This window comes from Macaca nemestrina, chromosome 13 (assembly GCF_043159975.1).
Source record: "Macaca nemestrina isolate mMacNem1 chromosome 13, mMacNem.hap1, whole genome shotgun sequence".
NCBI classification, from domain to species: domain Eukaryota; kingdom Metazoa; phylum Chordata; class Mammalia; order Primates; family Cercopithecidae; genus Macaca; species Macaca nemestrina.
Genome location: NC_092137.1, coordinates 55,198,147 through 55,219,106, shown reverse-complemented (window position 1 = coordinate 55,219,106; position 20,960 = coordinate 55,198,147). Strand labels below are relative to the sequence as shown.

The window sequence follows — 20,960 nt, the reverse complement described above, 5'->3', positions numbered from 1 at the left end:
ACCATGAGGGATCTGCCCTCATGAATGGGTTAATGCCGTTATTGTAGGAGTGGGTTCATTATAGAAGGGTGATTTTGGCCCCTCCCACTCTTATTGGCCCTTCAGCCATTGGGTAACACAGCAAGAAGGCCCTTCCCTGTTGCAGCCCCTTAATCTTGGACTTCCCAGCCTCCAGAACTGTGAGCCAATAAACTTCTGTTCATTATAAAGCACCTAGTCTCAGAAATTCTGTTACAGCAGCAAAAACAGACTAAGACAGAGGTAAGTGTAATCTTTGTAAAGGGACACTGAAAGGCAAGTAGACAGACAAGGGCAATCATGATGAGCTTGAGTGGAAATATGGCCAATGAACAGTCTTCACTCTAACACTCTTGTGAAAGCTGAGCCTTTCTATACAGGAGCAAGCTGGTTATGGATGTAAACTTCTGTCATAGCAAATCGATGTCTGGAACAATAATGTAACCACCTGGTACTTTTAGGTCTCTGCCCGTTGTGTCACCAAGGAGGAAGACAATGCTGAAGTATTTCTCAGGACTCTTCTGCTGCTAAGTGTCCACATTTATCCTGGCACTTCTTAAGGGACTCTTATGAGTGGAGGCCAGAAAGAGAATGTGTGGAAAAAGTGGAGAGAAGCTGCATGTAAAGAAACAACTATAAATGAAATTATAAAAATATCTTTGCTTTCCTCCCTATTGTCTCTTGACGGAGCTTCATGACAACTACTTCCTAATTCAGAAAGGCCTGTTTTAGATACAGGCATCCTCTTGGTGGGCCATCCTAAGACTACCTTATAATTTTAGAAGGCTGATGTGGAAAATGAATGCTGAAACGCAGGCCATACCTTATCCAATGCATACATAGCAAACACAGGCCCATCATGAGCTTTCACTGTCTTCAGTAGTAGAATGTCTTTCCAAATAAAAATATCTCCAGTAGCTGCTCCTGAGAACACTAGATCTTCCATTCGTCCATAAGAAACACACATCATTGTTTCCAATTTTCCAATGCTTCCAAAAGTTCCTCTTTTAGAAGTGAAGCCCCCACCTAGAGTGGATCAAGAACAGTTATTATTTAAAAAATCTGGCACTTCCTATGAGCATATAGAATGACTACTTCCGTGAGAAATCTGGTGTTTCTCATTAGGTATTTATGTAAAGATGTCTAAAAGTGGCAGAGAACATCACAAGCAAAAATATTGTAAGAGTATTTCTCATTCATTCATTAACTCAGCGTTCACTGAACCCCTACATGTGGCAGGTGCAGTGTTCACTGCTGGGATATGAAGATGAAAAGAGGGTTCCTGCATTCAAGGAACTCAGAGTCTGGCTGGAGGGAGGACTCAATATGCATCTCACTCCAAGACACGCGTCTAACTGAGGCTCAGTACAAGTTCTGTGTCAACCAAGAGAAAGAGTGACTAAGTGCCTAGAGGAGCAAGCAAAGTCTTCATGAATGCTGACCAAAAACAATAAAAATAGTACTGACTATAAATGTAAAATATAAACATGTTATATGTGCTCTGCTTATTTATCACAGCAATTTTGGGGTGAGAAAAATGAATTGTTTTGTAGGAAAATGTAGTATACGGGACAAGTCATTAGATTTGCCCCTTATACATTCACATTTCCCCACACTTCCTGTCACTGAGAAACCCAGCTTTATTCATGACAGTTATGCACAGGCTGGCTTTCCAGACATATTGGGTGGCATTACCTTCTTTTAAAAGCAAAATGCACTGAAACAGAACCTTATTCACAATTTCTGCATAATAAAATTGGGCTTGGTACCAAAGCTGATATGAAGAATTCAGATTCAATTGTATTAAGTCTGACTTATTAGTGAGAAGACTAAGGTATCCTTTATGTTTTCTCATGCTTATTTATCATTATTATCAATATTAAATCCACCAATATTTATTGGACCACCTATTTGTGGGCAGACTCAGGGTTTAATTCAGGTTTAAATTCAGTAATAGATAAATAAAGGAACCCTCCAAATAGATACAATTTTATTCACTCAACCAAAATGATCATTTTATTTCCTGTGCAGTAGTCTAACATAATTACTGCTTTCAGAACAGATGACTAAATATAAAAATGATTATTTTCACAGCAGAACATTTTCCAAAGCTTTCTAGGTATTGATGAATATGCATAGCATCATATAGAGTGTTCTAAGCTTCAAAGCGTTCTAAGTGAGTTTGGGAGTGAACTTTTTTAGGCGCATTTTTATTTTAGATTGCAGAGACAAGCCAGGTAGTAGCAGTAGTTTCGTTTTGTTTTTCTTTCCAGCTAGGGTCAAGCTCTCAGTCACATAAATGATAAACCCAAAGGACAGTACCTGCTTGTTGCCAGAACTTGATGTGCTTTATCCCAACTGTAACCAGTTTGTCAACATGGTGTGGGTTACACTTTACCACAAATATCTTATCTTTATGTCCTCTGTAAGAGACAAATAGGAAATAAAAGTCTAGTTTGAATGGAAGCAACAGTTTTATTAAAAGCATGCATTTGGTCTAATTTTAAGCACATCTAACAGGACCACTAAATTAGGAAATGGTTTAAAATCCACACAGGCATCTACATTAAAATAATGAGCTTTCACTTTTCTTTGCATGTTTGAGCCCTTTCTTCTTACCCTAATATTGCTGCCAAAGTTTATTTACTTATACGTTAAACAAAGTAATGAAACATTTAAAACATGTCATAATGTCTCCATAAGATAAAATTAATGCCACCACTGTAGGGTTGCAAGTAATTCTGGGGATATGCAGAAGGAAAGAGATAGTATTGACTCCTCTTTTTCTCCTCTTGTGCAGGAGGAAAGAGATAGTATTAACGAAAAGCTTCACATGAACCACTCTTGCTGTGGAAAGCATTGCTCTGGGTTAAATGGGTTTTCAGCTGGAAACATATCATCTAGAAGTTGAAGCCCTGGACCCACAGCTATGGAAAGAGAAAGGATGTCTTCTATTGATTCGCGGCACTTTGGGATGCTGCACATTCAGAGATGCAGGTTTATAACTCAAGGGGCAGAAGGACAAATATAAATGTAAAGGCCAATTGTAGACCTGGGCTGTAGACTTGGCATCTCACAGCATGAGAGGGACTATTTGATGGTCTTTGATATGTTAGGACATAATTTTAATAATGTAAAAAAAAAAAAAAGCAATTAACAAAAAGAACATGACTGACCAATCTGTCTTATGAATATAGATACAAACATCATAAATATTAGCAAGTGGAATCTGAAAGCATATTAAAAATAATACATTAGGACCAAACACAAGAGTGGCTCAATATTAAGGAATCAAGTAATACAATTGATCATATTAATAGATGTAAAGAGAAAAATCATATTATCATTTTCAGATGCTGAAAACGTATTTGACAAAAATCTAACACTCATCCATGATTTAAAAAATAAAACACTCAACACCCAATACAGCAGAAATTAAAGGATGCTTCAGACTTGTCCTTTAGACATTTATATTTCCCTGTACTTCATCATTGAGAAATCCAGATTTATTCAAGGTAACTATATATAGGCCGGCTCTCCAGACATGCTATGTGTCATTATCCTTTCTTTAAAGACAGAACATGCTGAAATAGCTTATTCATCATATTTGTGTGTACACACTCAAAAGATTCTTACTTAATGGCATTCCCAATAGAGTCAGGATAATTACCACTACCATTTAACATCATACTGAACACATGAACTAATGCAGTTAGACAAGATTTTAAAAGGCACAAGAGCTGGAATGGAAGAGCTAAAACTAATCATATTTGCAGATTATACATATCTAAAAAATTCAAAGGGAAGTAATTTTAAAATGACTACAAATAAGACATTTTAGTAAAGCTGCATTATATAAAATTCAATACCAAATCAATAACCTTTGCATATACAATGACCGGTTGAAAAATATGATGGAGTAGAGGACTCTATTTATAAACAATAAAAATAACAAGGCATAAACTCAACAAGAAACATACAACATATAAAAATGAAGAGAGAAAAAAGACCTGATCTGTAAGATTAAAAAGGCAGACTTTAAAAAATAGAACCATATTCCATGTTCTTGGAAAAGAAAACTCAATCCTAAAGATAGCAGTTATCCCTTAGTTTATAAATTCAACTTAGTTCCAATAAAAAGACCACGGTGTGTGTGTGTGTGTGTGTGTGTGTGTGTGTGTTTAATCCGGAGTTAGACACCTTGATTTTAAAGTTCTCATGGAAGAATAATCCAGCAGGAATGACCAGGAAAATGGAAACAGAAAAGCACAGTGCAAAGAGTAGCTCTCCTAGATATTAAAACAATCTATAAAGGCTCTGTAATTAAAACAGTATAGTACCTGTGTATGAGTTGACTGACAAATGACAAAACAGAAAATCTTGAAACAGACACATATAATGAATATAAAAATGTAGTGTATAACAAAGACAAGGTCTTATATCAATAGCAGGAAAGATGAACTTTTAAAATAAATGGTGTTTGACGCCAAATGCTGGCTAGTCTGTGGAGTGATAAGAACTCTTGTTAATTGCTGGTGGGAATGCAAAATGATACAGCTATTTTGAAAGACAGTTTGGCAATTTCTTACAAAACTAAGCATATTATTACCATATAACCAGCAATTATATTCGTTGATATTTGCCTAAATGAGCTGAAAACTTATGTCCACACAGAAACCTGCACATGGATATTTATAGCAGCTTTATTCATAATTGTCAAAACTTGGCAGCAACATAGATGTCCTTTAGCAGGTGAATGGGTAAACAAACTGTGGTACATCCAGACAATGGATATTATTCAGTGCTAAAAAGAAATGAACTACCACATCATGAAAAGACATGGAAGAAAAGTAAATATATATCATTAAGTAAAAGAAGCCAATCAGAAAAGACCATATACTGTATGGTTTCAATTATATGACACTCTGGAAAAGGTAAAACTACAAAGATGCTAAAAAATTAGTGGTTGCCACAGTATACAGGGGAGGGAGGGATGAAGGGATAAATAGGCAGAACACAAAGAACTTTTAGGGCAGTGAAACTCTTCTGAATATACTGTGGTAACTGCAGAATCAGCCCAGTCTGGTTCAACTTTACATAATACAATGGTGAGTTGTTTTTCAGTTATCATGGAACCCAGGTTGCAAGTTATATAACTTGATCATGCCCAGATGAACCAAGCGTGCAACCATGGGTGGAACCTAAGTGATTGGACCAAGGAACAGGGACCAAATTAAGAACTACACACCTCATGGCATGATCCAGTCCTATCATGTCTCCCGGCAACACTGCATTGTAAGATCCAATCAGATCACACCTCATTACCCGCTGCTATGAATCCGGCCCCAGTCCCCAGCTCGAGAGAGAGATTTGAGCATTGCCTCCTGTCTCCTTGCCGTCAAACTGCAATAAACTCTTTCTTTTCACAAAAGCTGGTGGCATAGTATTGGCGTCTATGCTTTTTGGGCAGCAAGCCCATTGCTAGCTTGGTAACAGTATCATGATAGATCATGTGTCAATATACATTTGTCAAAACTCATAGAATGTACAAAACAGAGTGAACGCTAATATAAACTATGGACTTCGGGTGATAATGTGTCAAGGTAGGTTCATGAATTGTAACAAATGTACCACTCTAGTGCAGGATGGTGATAATAGGGGAGGCTGTGCACATGAGGAGGTAGGAGGTAATGGGAACTCTCTGTATTTTCTGCTCAATTTTGCTGTCAACCTAAAACCACTCTAAAATATAAAATCTATTTAAAAAGGGAAAAAATAGTGTTTGGAACACCTTGGCAGCCATAAGGAAAAAACAAAGTTGGACCTGTTCCTCAGATACTAGAATAGATTATAAACTATTTAGAGACCTAAATATAAAAGATGAAGCCATAGAACATTAGGTGATTTCTTTTTAATGTGAGAATGGGCAATATTTTTCTAAATATGAAAATCTTGAAGCAATAAAAGATTAATAAATATAACCACATAAAAATAGAAACCTATTGCTTGATGAAAAACACCATAGCAAACTCAAAGGATGAATGACAAACTGGGATAAAAAATCAGCAAGTTATAGACAAAAATAAAATAACCCTAACATTTAAAGAAACACTTCCTGTGAGAATTATATTTCGGAGAAACCAAATGGTTCACGAGGGAAAATTCTTGTTTATAAAATAATTCTAGCTAATATGAAGAATGAATAAAATCAGAAAATTACCACTTTTAACCCAAATTAAGTAATCAGTTTAGCCCAAGGTTGTCAGCTGATGCTACAACCGTTAGAAAATGTGTTGATGGGGAGCTGTGTAACGAAAGGATCAGGTCAATACTCCTAGAACCCACCAATTGAGCTGAGTATGACTGACAGCAGAACAACTAGACCTTTTGGGCAGCAGCGTACACCAAGGTGGTGCTGGGGAAGTGGTCCATCCTGGAGGGAAGGAATTCCATCACTAACATTGTTTAGAATTGCCAGCAAATGGGAATAATAAAAAGCAGTATGGCTTTTAGTTATTTTCAAATTCTCTATAGATAATATACCCCTATTGCTTGCACCTGGGAAGGACCATTCCTACTGCCTCCCTGCTCTCTGGTATACCATCGATTTTATCTTTTCTGATGTGACAGGAAGTACCTATAAAGTATTCTTGCCTAAAAACTTGAACATGGGTGAAATTATTTGCAAATCATATATCTGATAAGGGACCTATATTCAAAATATATTAAAACTCTTAAAACTCAGTAATAAAAAGACAAATAACTCTATTAAAATTGGGTGGTGTCTTTAAACAGACATTCTACAGAGAAAATATACCCAGTCAGCACACGAAAACATGCTCAACATCATTAGCTATTGGGAAAACCATAATGAGATACCACTTCATACTCATGAGGTGGCTATAATAAAAACGACAGACAATAACAAGTGTTGGCCAGAATGTGGAGAATGTGTGTTTCACATTTTGAGGCACTAATGTTTTCCAAGTTGCTGCACCATTTTCCATTCCCACCATATCTAAAGGTAAAAGATGAAGCTGAGTAATAGATTAAAAAAAGAGGCCAGGCGTGGTGGCACATGCCTGTAATCCCAGCACTTTGAGAGGCTGAGGTGGGCGGATCAGCTGAGGTCAGGAGTTCGAGACCAGCCTGGCCAACATGGTGAAACCCTGTTCTCTACTAAAAATACAAAAAATTAGCCAGGAGTGGTGGCAGGCACCTAAGGAGGTGAGATAGGATAATCGCTTGAACCCAGGAGGAGGAGGTTGCAGTGGGCTGAGGTCGTACCGCTGCACTCCAGCCTGGGTGACAGAGCAAGACTCCATCTCAAGAAAAAACAAACAAAAAAAAAGTTAAAAAAAAAAAAAAAAAAAAAGAGGAGAAGGAAAGATCTGTGCAACGTGTAGGATGCTGATCATTGTTGCAACTAGGTGACGGGTACAGAGGGTTCATTATGCTCTTCCCTCTACTTTGGCATAACTTTGAAATTTTCCACAATAAAAAGAATAGAATGTCTCCTGATCCATTATGGCTACATGAATGTGGACCCTACGATGAGAGGCAAGGAAGAGATGGAATTCTGGGGCTCTGACTCTTTGAAAATCAAAAGTGAACATGGACATTAGAGCCAGGATACATCACTGGACATACCATTAACAATTAGGGGAGAGGCCGGGCGCGGTGGCTCAAGCCTGTAATCCCAGCACTTTGGGAGGCCGAGACGGGCGGATCACGAGGTCAGGAGATCGAGACCGTCCTGGCTAACACGGTGAAACCCTGTCTCTACTAAAAAATACAAAAAACTAGCCGGGCGAGGTGGCGAGTGCCTGTAGTCCCAGCTACTTAGGAGGCTGAGCCAGGAGAATGGCGTAAACCCAGGAGGCGGAGCTTGCAGTGAGCAGAGATCCGGCCACCGCACTCCAGCCTGGGAGACAGAGCGAGACTCCGTCTCAAAAAAAAAAAAAAAAAAAAATTAGGGGAGAAAAAGGTCTAAAGGTGAAATGTGTTTAACCTCTTAAAGTTTAAGAGAAGAAATCAACCAGATAACCGTAAAAATGTTAAGCATCCAAAAAATTTTTTTTTTTTTTTTTTTTTTTTTTTTGAGACGGAGTTTTGCTCTTGTTGCCCAGGCTGGAATGCAGTGTCACAATCTTGGCTCACTACAACCTCTGCCTCCCAGGTTCAAGTGATTCTCCTGTCTCAGTCTCCTGAGTAGGTGAGATTATAGGCATGTGCCACCATGCCTGGCTAATTTTTTGTATTTTTAGTAAAGATGGGGTTTCATCATGTTGTTCAGGCTGGTCTCAAACTCCTGACCTCAGGTGATCCACCCACCTCAACCTCCCTAAGTGCTGGGATTACAGGTGTGAGTCACCGCACTAGGTTTTTTTGTTTTTTTTTTTTCCTCTTTTTTTGAGACAGATTCTCACTCTGTCACTCAGGCTACAGTGCAGTGGTGCAATCTGGGATCACTGCAACCTCCACCTCCCAGACTCAGATGAGTCTCATGCCTCAGCCTCCCAAATAGCTGGGACTACAGGTGCACGCCCCCATGCCCAGCTAATTTTTTGTATTTTTAGTAGAGATGGGGTTTTGCCATGTTGACCAGGCTGATCTGGAACTCCTGACCTCAAGTGATCCACCTGCCTCGGCCTCCCAAAGTGCTGGGATTATAGGCGTGAGCCACCATGCCCAGCCCAGTGATTTCTTGATTGGAGGAAAATCCCCCTAGTTTCAAAATCATTCATATATACTTTAGAGAGACTAGAGAAAACCAAAAAATGAAAATAAAGAACAGATATAGCAAATTATATTTCCTAGAGATAAAAGATTGTTTCCTTGTATCTATACAATGTCAAACATTTACAAAAACCTTTTTTTGTGAGAACTTTTTAGTTTCCATCTAATTTCTTAGTGCCATTGTGATATTACAAAATACGTATGGGGTCTTCAATTGTCCCCCTCCATTTCCTGGCATACAACTCCTACAACCCTTAGGATCTCCAGTGAGGTCTTCTTGTACGCTCATGATTGACTTGATGGCTGCTAGCCCAGAGGTAGCTTCAGGATGGGAGCTGGTCACCAGAAAGACCAAAGCAGTAATAGAGGGTTGGGACTTGCAGCCCCATTCCTGACCTTCAGGGAAGGGAGAGGGATCAAAGGTTAAGTTGCTCACCCATCGCCAGTGAGTATATCAACCATGCCTATGTAATGAAGCCTCCATTAAAAACCCCAAAGGACAGGGTTTGGAGAACTTCTAGACAGCTGAACACAAGGAGATCCCTGGAGGAAGATGCACCCAGGGAGGCCATGGAAGCTCCGTGCCCCTTCCCATGTGCCTTGCCCTATATAGCTTTCCATCCATAACCTTTGTAACATCCTCTGTAATAACATGGCAAATGAAGTACGTACGTCTGAGTTCTCTGAGCGACTCCAGCAAATTAATGAAACCCAAGGTGGGATGAGGGGCACGGCCTCAGAAACTGAGCCCTCAACCTGTGGGATCTGAGGCTACCTCCAGGTAGACAGAGTCAGAATATAACGGAACTAGAAAATACTCAGCTAGTGTCTGTCACAGAATTATTTGCTTGTTGGTGGGGAGAAATCTCCACAAGTTTGGTCACAGAAGTCTTCTGTGTTGACTGTTGTTGAGTGAGAAAACAGAAAAAGCACTTTGAGTTTGGGTGAGAGTTTTTGTTGTCCTACTCTATGTCATAAAAACACCGATGTTATTTCTGTTGTAGCTAAAGTGGCTAAGGATGGCATGTACATGTTTAGCTAATGTCAGTATCTAAATAAAGAACACATTGCATACCTCTCATTTTTCTTTTACACATGTGTTATACTTGTAGGGAAGTTGCCTGTAAGCGTAGGCGTGTGTGTGCACGCACGTGCATGTGTGTATGTATAAGCAAAACAAAATGCAAAGAGTTTGTCAGACCTTAGATGGTGAGAATAAGAACTTACACACTGTGCTGCTGTCCTAACACTGGACGATTCCTCATGCCCCATCACAAGGGATTCACCGCATGGGGCCACATAAACCCCATCAGCAAGCACGAAGGAAGGAGCCTCTTCCAGAGGCCAAGGGCAACTGCACACTGGGTGACTTGGTTTCCATATTGTCCATCCAGAACTCCTCTGTTTGCACAGAGGCCCAGTCCTGGGTGTAATTTGGTTCTCCCTTTCTGTGGCAGTAGCCTTTAACAGGAAGACTGATGAGTGTTTGATACATATACTCTATCTCCAAAAAAAATGTAAATTGGCTCAAAATATAGAATAAAACAGGAAACAAATTAGAACACAGTGAGACAATGTATTAGTGAAAAGAGCCAGTTACAGAGCATATGCACAATACCCCACATGTAAATAAAAATGAATACAAATACTAGAAAAATACATACTAAAAGATATACGCTAAAATGTTAACCATGGCTACATCTGGGTAGTGGGATTATAGATGATTTTCCTTTTTTTAAGTGCTTTTCTCTGCTAATTTTTCTATAATGATCATACAATTTTTGCAAAACAGAGGAAAGAATAAGTGTTATTTTAAAAAAGAAAGTGAAAAAGAAAAGGGGCCCATATGGTATACAGGAGACTCTATCATAGTCATTAAGTGCATGTAAAGGTAGGGACCTAAAATAGATGAAGTGGCGAAGCTAATACAGAAGCGATTACTTGGAAGTTCAATACGCCTGCCATATGCAGGCCTACAGTGTGTCCCTCAGCTTTCTAGCAGCAAAACTTTCAGACTGGCCTTGGAAGTGTTCTTGTTGATAATTCTTTTTTGTCCAAGATCCCTGCTGTTCAAACTCTGAGATGAAATGTGTCTGTAATTAGTCATTGTTCCCCAGTCACATTACCAGAGCAACACAAGTCCAACTAAAGGAGCACAGATGTACCTGATTAATCGTCACATTATTCTGCCCTGATTGACAGTGATGTTAGGCCCTGTAATTACTCCTATACGAGATCAGCCTTGGTTCTTAAACGGGCTACTTGTATACTAGACTAAAATTGGAATGATCTTTAGGGGGAAAAAAAGACTGAAAAATTCATTTGTAATGGAGGTAACCTAAATCACTCATAAAAATTAGCAAAGATGCATGCGGGGAAATTGTTTAAATAGATTGGATTCAGTCTCACAGAGATCTTGTAAATAAAATCTAGGGTATCTTGTAAATAAGATCTCTATGGTCCAATTCTGAATTTCTCCAGTTTCTGTGAGCTGCTAAAGAGTAGGTTCATTTAAAATATTCTCACCAATCGGGGGAGGAGCAACTTCTGAGTGCCCGGGTGTACAGCTGGCACATGTCACCAAGGCCACCAGCAGCACAGCTGACGATGCCACCACAGCTACCAAACATGCTCCTCCTCTGTGGAGAAACCTCACCTCCTGGGTGACGAGTGGTACAGAACAATCACCCTTGCTAAAACAGCACAGTCAGCCAGAAGCAGGTTTCTTGTTCAGCCTTGCTCTATAAATGAGGCTGGCAGTGATCGAGACACAGAAGTGAAAAATGAGGGGTAGGTCTGAATCAGTTTCTCTGTGAATTAGGCCCTCTTGGGAGCTTAGACCTGACCCTGGAAGCAAGGTATCATTCAGTTGATTACTTGTCACTTCTATCATGTCCCTGTTTAAATTTTTTTTTTTTTTCTTTTTTTTGAGATGGAGTCTTGCCCCGTTGCCCAGGCTGGAGTGTAGTGGCGCAATCGTGGCTCACTGCAATCTCTGCCTCCCAGGTTCAGGTGATTTTCCCGCCTCAGACTCCCGAGTAGCTGAGATTACAGGTGCCCGCCACCGTACCTGGCTAATTTTTATATTTGCAGTAGAGACGGGGTTTCACCATGTTGGCCAGGCTAGTCTCGAACTCCTGACCCTTAGGAGATCCGCCCGCCTCAGCCTCACAAAGTGCTGGGATTACAGACGTGAGCCATGGTGCATGGCCTCCTGTCTTTAAAAGTTTCTATCTACTTAAGCACTCTAAGGCCACAAATATAAGTTTTATTTATTCGTCTAAATTTCTTGTGTATTTATGTAAATATGTATCATTGTTAATATTATGCAAATAGATATTTACATAACTTTTATTTACTTATTAATGCAAAATCTACTATTCTTCCAAAGAACTTTAATCCTTGATATTCCTCCTTGGAAATAGCACTGGTTAATGTCAATCCAAAATGTTCTCCTGGGCAATTCTGCAGGTGTCTTGTTTTGGGAATGTGTCATAAGGCTTAGAAGCGATTCCAAATAGAAATTGTGTTATTAACATAATGGTGTTAAGTCAACTTTGTGTTAAATAGAAGCAGTAACACTATCCATCAAGTATATAAAATATATACTATTTTAATATTAAGAAATATTTCTTTCTTCCATTTTTATTAATGTTTCTGTCATAAAACTGGTGAGCCACCCACAGCTGCAGAGCGTTTTCTAGCAGGAAAATTGCATTTCTGTTGCTTTTGAAATCTAGACATGTGCTTTCCCTGAAATTATCTGTAGAGGCAGGTGGTATATTATCGGAAATATTAAATTCTGTATTTTAGTCTAGCGGGAAAACAGAGTTCTGATGAGAAGCTGAATCTGAGTACTAGAAGGGAGGAGAATGACAGTGAGGAATAGTAGAAAGAAAGACCAAAAGGAAAACCACTTGGGCAGGCAGATTTATGAGTTGCCATTTGTTGCCAAGAATTCAATCTCAACAGCGGTCACCAGAAAAGCTTTGCTTTTTCTCCTAAGATGGTCAGCTGGAGTCCTCAAGCCTCCATCTGCTGCTCCTCCGGGTCTCTAGCAATTTATAAATCTTCTTTCATTAAATTCCCACAAATCTTTTTTCCTATTTAATATTGTAGAGGAAAATATTAATTTAAAAAGTGAATATTGGGATTCAAGGCTATTAACTTCAAAATGATTTTATATTGCAAGATAGAAAGGACATCATTAATGCAGGGAAGAACGGGGAGGTACACTGACAACACGCCTGGGCAACAAATTGTATTGCTGGGTCTTGGCTGCCAACTATTTTGACCCCTGATCAGGGTTGGGCAAACAGCTGAGCTCAATGCAAGTAGGAATGGAAAGTCATGTTCAGACTTAGCGCTGAATCAGCAGGCAGGAAGGCTGGGGTAAGGGAGGACAGGTGGTCTATAAACAGCAGTCGGTCTCAAAAAATCTATTTATAAGACGGGAGATTAGGGAAACAATTTGCCTGCTTTGAAAGCAAGTGGCAGATGCACTCAGTGGGGCCTCCTTTCCAGCATGCTGCAGCCTCATGACAAACGGTGCTTCTGACTCTGATGACATTGACAATCCTTCACCAGATGCTAGGACAGAGGAAAAACAAGGGGCAAGGCACCAGCCTGAGAAAAGCTCCTTTTGTATTGCTGAAATGCTTTGATACAGATTACACAGATCACTCAAAATGAAGTGGCGAACGACTCTCTGCAGAGGATTTCGGAATTTTCTGATTCACCGCAACAAACATTACCTGCTCTAAGTCAGGTCTGCCATCATGAAACACTGCAGTACTTTTTCACTTAAGTGCTAAGCTTTCTACATGAGTTTCACCTGAGTTTGAAGATGAAATCTTACCAGAAAATGAAAACTATTGACCTTTACTAAACCATGATATCAGCAGGATACCATAAGATCCCGGCAGCTTCTTACCTTGTTGTGGCTATCTTTTCTCCCTTTTTCCAGTCCCAAAATACAATACTGTGAAAATCGTCTAAACCAACCGACACCAGACATTTTCCATCGGCTGTATGAAAACAACACAAATGTCAAAATTTCTTCCATGAAAAAAACAAAACATTTCATATACTATAAAGAGGAATAAGTAATTGATCTCAAGAATTGATAACTGTTTGAGGTGACGGATGTGATAGCTGCCCTGACTTGATTACACAATGTATACATGTACTGAAACATCACACTATACTCTATAAACATGTACAATTATTATATTTTAATACATTAGAGGTATCATATACTAAAATGGACCTCACTCAATGAAATGCAAGACTAGAGACAGCCGAGCTTCCTAATGCGTAATGGGCTGCAGAAGTAAATTGCCCACCTGACATTCTGAGACACAGAGCTAGAGAGAGACTCTCAGGTAAGCTACAAAAACTTTTGTCTATTTTGTGACAAACAAATCTCATGACATTTACTTGAGGTGCCACTTGGCTTTGTGACCCTGAGACTATTTTCAGCTCTAAAAACTGGGTTAACTCTCCAAGTTAGGAATATTACAGAAACTAAATTTAACTTAAAAAATTCTTTCAAAAGATTTTACAATTAAAAAATTTTATGTTCCCTATCTCAAATATAGTGTGCTTGTTATAGGAAATTTAGAAAATATGGATACAGAAAAATTTTAAATCTTCCAAATTTCTAGGCTTACATTTGATATATATCCTATCAGTCTTTACATAAATGTGCTTATAAAAAAAAATACCAGAATCATACTAAACAGGTTATCCAGTCTTTCTTCATCTATTATATCATGAACATTTTCCTTTAGTATTAAATATTACTTATAATTGTTTAGAAAACTGGCAAGAATAGATTATTGTAAATCCCTATGTATAACTGCTTATTGTCAGTTTTCGCACCATTTGTCTGCTTTACATTTCCAGGACAATTTATTTCTCTAAGAGAATAATAATTATCCATGATTACTATAATTTGGACATTTAGGTTATTTTCCCAAAAATTGTTTTAAAAATATACTGAATGCACAATTAAATTTCAAATAAAAACAGTTAATTTGCTTTTTCCCTTCAAGACAAAAGAAGAGGTATAGTCAATAAGCCTTTCCTTTGCTGCCTCCTTGCAAGGCTAGATTCAACACAGAAGCATCTCTGGGTCAGCAGCCTCCCTTCCACTAGCTGTGCGGTTGCTAGGAGACGAGTGATCAAGCTCATCCTGTGTCAGTATATCAGGGCTCTTCTCTGACTACCAAGGGCCAGCTATGAGGGTAAAGCAACACAGGTCTGTGATAAATTGCCTCTCCCAGGTCTGCCAGTCCATTCGGAGGTCTCAACTGGTATTTTCAAAGGCAGACCTGCAGTAGACCCCAAATTAGGGTTGCCAGGTAAAATACAGAAAACCTTGTTAAACTGGCATTTCAGGTAAGCAGTAACTAATTTCTTAGTACAAGTATGTCCCATGCAATATTTATATGTATATTACATATTTATCCTTATTTTGCATGGAATATACTTATGACAAAAATTATTTACCTGAAACTCTAATTTAATTGAGCTTCCTATAATTTTGTTGGCTAAATCTGGCAACCCCATAATTTTGTTGGCTCAATCTGGCAACCTCATCTCAAATGCTAACCAATGCCCATGCTTTGAGGGCCCTTGCTTGTGCAAGAGACCCTTCTCCAACCAACTGGAAATGGTAGTCTCCTCCTCCTTTTCTGGACAAAGGAAAGTCAGAGAAAGAAAAAGTCTGGTTTAACAAACCAAATCCTCTCCAACCCTCCATCACTATTAAGTATGAGGCAAGGATTTGAAAGTTACATGACTTTTTCAAGCTACTCGGCTGTAGTATTAGATGAAGACATTAACACTTTCCTTAAGGGCTAAATCACCACCAGATGATTATTATAAATTATGTCTTTCAAATCACAACCAATGAGTTACCAGGCTTTAAATTGGGCAAGGTCCCTCTGTATGCATTTAGGAGAAGGAACTAGTAATGACTTCCTATTCATTACCAACATTACTTTTTCCACAGCTCTTGCTATGGCCTGTTGTTTTTATGTTGGCATGCCTCTGTATTTGATTTTACTTTTATTGGTGTTTTCTCTCTTTAAGATCATAACCTCTTTTGAGGCTTATAATAATCTTATCACACTTCCTTTGTAAGCCTCACACTAATCAAGCTTTCAATGAATGTTGATGATAATGGTGACATTGATGAGGAGGAGGAAGATAAAGACAGAATATGCCTATGGATGGTATAAATTGAAATGGAATGTACTATGTTATATAGCTATAAAGATTTTGGCCAAGTGCAGTGGCTCACATCTGTAATCCCAACACTTTGGGAGGCTAAGGCAGGTGAATCCCTTGAGCCCAGGAGTTGGTGATCAGCCTGGGCAACATGACAAAACCCAGTATCTACAAAAAATACAAAAAAAATGAGCTAAGTGTGGTGGAGTGTATCTGTAGTCCCAGCTACTAGGGAGGCTGACATGGGAGAATCGATTGAGCTCAGGAGGTCCAGGCTGCAGTGAGCCATGATCGTGCCACTGCACTTCAGCCTGGGTGACACAGTGAGAACTTGTCTCAAAAAAAAAATTTTGTTTTTGGATGATGAGTAAAGAGTGAGTACAAAGTTACAGTTAGGAAGAGTAAGTTCTGGTGTTACATTACATATTAAGGTGACTATAGCTAATACTGTGTAGTATATTTTAAAATAGCTAGAAAAGAAGATCTTGAATGTTATCACCACAAAGAAATGATAAATGTTTGAGGTGATGGATGTGACAGCTATTCTGATTTGGTCATTACACAATATAAATACGTACTGAAATGTCACATTATACCCTGTAAACATTTGCAATTATGTGTTAATTATAAACAAATTTTTAAAAAATTATTCATTTCAAAAACACTGCACAAATATTCAATGTCTTGTTGCATCCACTGACTATATTTCACGTTTTCTTTTGAAATCTGTGTAGTTATATGTTCTTCTTGGAATGCAAGCACAAATACATTTAAAATAATAAAGTTTTATGTCATCTGAAGAAGGCCTAAGGGTAAGCTGATTTTGGGGTTGTAGGAGGTGAGCTTCTATTTTAGGAGAATTTCTGCAAGACCCTCTCAGCTTATCCTCACTGTTGCACCACCTTTCTAAACCAAAAAAGGTATTCTGATTGTGGTAGCAATGGAAGCAGCAGTGCAGACCCAGAGGCGCCTCAACAACCATACCTCTTCTTTGGGATACTGACTTCCCTGAGTTCTGCCAATGTGGGCTATTTCTGTGTATATACTACACAGTTTGGAAGTAAAATTGGCTACATTTTTACTCTCCCAGTTCTCACTTTCCCTGTAAGGCTTGGTCTTGCTTTGGAAATCTACTCTCTGGACAGTTAGTTGGAGTTTTTATTTTTAGCCATGTTTTTAGAGTCTTAGGTAATGTCCTTTCACATCTTTCCAGTTACAGCATGCATTAATTATGGATGTTTGTGACATAGTCCAGAAATAATAGGAAGGCATTTAATGTCAACAGTAAAGGGTGAATTAGAAAAAGTTTTATTCAGACAATTATGAGTTGGTCACTCTATTCAGGGCTCATAAAAAATGCATAGGTTTTCTATTGAACACAATGAAATCAAGTCTCAGATGTGCTCTTATGGAAATCACTATTATTCTATGAAGGTTTAAAAAAATTATATGGTTGATATTTAAGCTAGAAAATATTTATGTGGTTGACCTTTTCTATTTCTAATCTGGTTTTCTACTCATGCGGAAGCACTTCCCTCACGGCAAGCACGAAACAAAAATGGTTCCCCTTCCCCGGACAGTAATAAATACTGAGTTAAAAGAGCTTCTCAACTGAGATAATACAAATTCATTCCTCTTGTCCTTGTAGCCCAGTTACAAATTCTGTCCCAAGAAATCTTTTTGATTAAAAATGTCTTTTGTTTGCTTTCGAAAAGTGGCAAGAACAATCTAAACCCTCAGTTGTCTAATTTTCGCACTGTTTGCCTGCTTTATATATCCAGGACAATTTATTCTCTAGTAAGAGACAAGCACACTATCAGTAGGTGCCCACAAAACCCCCCAAATGAGCTAACTCCTAAGAGATGGGCAGCGACAGGGGTACTGAGGCACACAGATGGAGCACTAGCTAAATCATCACTGATGAGTGTCACGTCAGTGCCCTGTTTACATGGTTAAACAAGGAGGTCTACGTAGTCTCCTCTTTCAACATTTCTACTTGAGCTACTCACTTTTCTATCAGTTTCCAAAAGAAGGTAGCGTTAGTTGCCCTTGCTCATACTTCAGGTAAGTGTGTGTTTCTCGGCTGTTTTAGAACGGGATCTCTCTTCACTTGGGGCTGTTCCACGTGAGGGCCTCTATGCACCACCATGTCTACTCCACAGTTACAGTGGAGGGTGGGAGGGACAGATGGACATGCTTACTGGAGGGCACAGGGAGCGGAAAGTGAGCCTGCATACCCGGGCATGACACTCTTGCCAAGTGTACACACTAGCACCAGCAAAGGGAAGGGGCCGGAGGAGGCCTGACACCGAGGAGAACTCTTGGCATGCCTCCCGCCTGCTGTCAAACCCAGGCCTGGTGGCTCTCGCAATGGACCTGGGTTCTGCCTTTGGATCGGCCACTGCTGACTTTTACCCAGGCCACACCACGAAACTTCAGGATCTCCATTCTCGGCCTATAAAGTGGTGCAGGGGTTTAAGACTCAAACTATATTATTGTAACAGACTGCTATCGATAGAAATTAAACCAAACAGGCCTCAGCTCACACTTTGAGTCACCACAGGTCCCCACTTCCCTACCCCAAACCCCAGTCAATGACTACAGTTCATCTGTATGTAACCATTCATGGTAATGAATCACGTATCAGTGAAAGTTTTTCCACAATAGTCCTTAGTATTAGCACTTTCTAAAGCTATCAGATTCCTTTCTACCATTTACATATTGACATACTCCTTAACCTATAAGACAAAAAGGTGAATTTCCATAATCACAAGCAACACACTTGCTGAAAAATGGGCTCTTTCCCAGTGATTGTTACCTGGGGAATAGAGACTGTATTGTTAAAATACTGAAATACCCTTCTTATGCACAAATACTTCACGTTTGGGAATTTATTTGCCCAAGATGGGAATCAGAAGCAGTTACAGAATCGGGCTCCTCACCTCCTCCAGAGTATCTCATTTCTCTACCCAGGCACTGATCTGAAGGGCTGTCTTATGGGAAAAAGGTTTCTAAGCTCACTTAACTTCTTGTTCTTTCTTCTATAATACTAATAAGCCCAGAAGAAATGTTAGCTATCTGAAATGCAGAGGCCACATTACAGGGGACCAGCTTATTGCTATGAACTCAACTCACAATTAATGTCTTTGATCTGCTATTCTCTTCCTCCAAAGGTATTTAAATAACATGAGCTAATTATTTTGATTTTAAAAAATAGAAAATTAATCAACTCTATGGAGGAAATAACCTAATGATTAAATTCTATTTATATTACTCTAAATTTCTGGCCACTTTGTTTATATGCTAATACACATATGCACATTTCATTTGCAATCAGTGATAGATGGTGTTTTGAGTTCAGTTTTTTCTTTTATCCTGATACATTGAAATGTGCATAAAATACAGTCTTCATACTTGTCATTGTGAATTACAGCTTTATCATACATTGCCAGATTGTTCGCTAGGATTGAGTCAATTTTCAGTGCTGCCAAGAGTATGAATATATTGGATTCCCAATAATGTGGTAAACATTTAGCTGTTGTTACTTATTTTTGCTACTTTAATGGGCATTTTACCACTCTTCTAAAGCATATTAATTACTTATATTGAGTATACACATATATGTCTGCTAGCAAAATTAATTTTAGGAAAAGGGCAGTTTGGCCACTCAGGAGTGGAACTATGGAGAACAAAAAGCAGAAGGAATTCATCCACATCTTTGAAATACGATCATATTGAAACTAAAATTACAGTTTTAGGTGTCACTGCTTTATCAGTGACACATGGCACACCTATTTTAAAACTGCATGTCCATCGAACTTCCGGGAGTGTGGACTTCGTATTCACTGTTTATTGAGTGAATTACTGAGTGTGTTATTCAGCTGGCAGGGGGTATGCGGAGTTCTCTCTCCCTTGACACTTATGCCTTCTCCTACCTCACGTCACCAGTGTAGAGCATGAACTGTTTAGCCTTGATTTTTACTAATTTAATAATCACCGAAGGCACTGAATAACTTCTAATAATGATACAGCAGCTCAGATTTGTACAGTAATTTACAGTATGTGAGAACAAGCCTGTTACAAAAACTAAAAATTGCCCCATGTTGCATTTGTCAGCCAATGAAGGTAGTTTTCACCCAAACGTGGTTTATATTGTAAAATTCTAGCAGTAATAGGGAAAGGCAAGATAAAGTGCATGAAGCAGAACCTCATTTGTTCATTTAGTCATTCACACTTTTTTAGTAGCTTCTATTTGCACAGCAGTATGACACGTGCAGTGGGGAGCAGAGAGATGGGATTTGCTGCCAAGTAGTTTACTGTGTGTGAAATGCATGGGAGATGCTGACACAAATAACTACGTGCCACATGGAGTGCCACAAGAACAATGGGTGCCATAAGAGCAATGACAACAAAGGGCTAAGGGATGCAGAAAAAAAGGGATGCAGAAAAAAGGACAGGTTATTTCTCCCTGTAAAGTTGGAAGAGAAAACTTCCAGCTTGACCTTAAAGGATGGGAGGACTTGAAAAGACACATTAGAACAGCATGAGCAAAGAACACAGGCAAAAGAAGGGCAAGAGTACATGTAGCCTCCACAGTTAGAGAGACGTGAAGGAGCACTAAAGGCTGGTGGGTTAAAAATACTGCTAAGGAAGGTTAAGGCCAGATCAGGGAAGGCCATGGATGTCCCAAGGGCTCCACACTGAGTCAGCCAACCAAGGGGAATCCATGTGGTGGCAATGGTAACTGTGCTTCTGGGAGACCCCAGAAGAGGGTAGGATGGACTGAGGAAGTGGGATAGAATCAGAGACCAGCATGACTACCATGGTATAGATGAGAGGGAGTGAGGGCTTGAACAGGGAGAGGAAGGGATAGGGAAGAGAGATCAGGCTTGTGGAGTCATGGAATTTAATATTACATGTGTTATACTTATTAAGCACTTGAATAAAATTTAGAAAAAAATTATAAA

The 20,960-nt window shown here is 39.1% G+C and overlaps 1 protein-coding gene across 10 annotated transcripts in view; it reads right to left on the bottom strand.

The window, feature by feature from the left end:
- LOC105465044 (EMAP like 6) overlaps positions 1-20,960 on the bottom strand; it is a 257,059-nt gene that overhangs the window by 80,135 nt on the left and 155,964 nt on the right. For all 10 annotated transcript variants that reach the window (XR_011611730.1, XR_011611731.1, XM_011713242.3 and 7 more), the window contains 3 exons: positions 13,691-13,784; positions 2,341-2,441; positions 842-1,044 (listed from right to left, as the gene is read on the bottom strand). Coding sequence is in view for 8 of the 10 variants with exons in the window: in XM_011713242.3 (XP_011711544.2) it covers positions 842-1,044; positions 2,341-2,441; positions 13,691-13,784 (398 nt within the window). In the remaining 2 variants the exon portion in view is untranslated. The remainder of the gene's footprint in view (positions 1-841; positions 1,045-2,340; positions 2,442-13,690; positions 13,785-20,960) is intronic.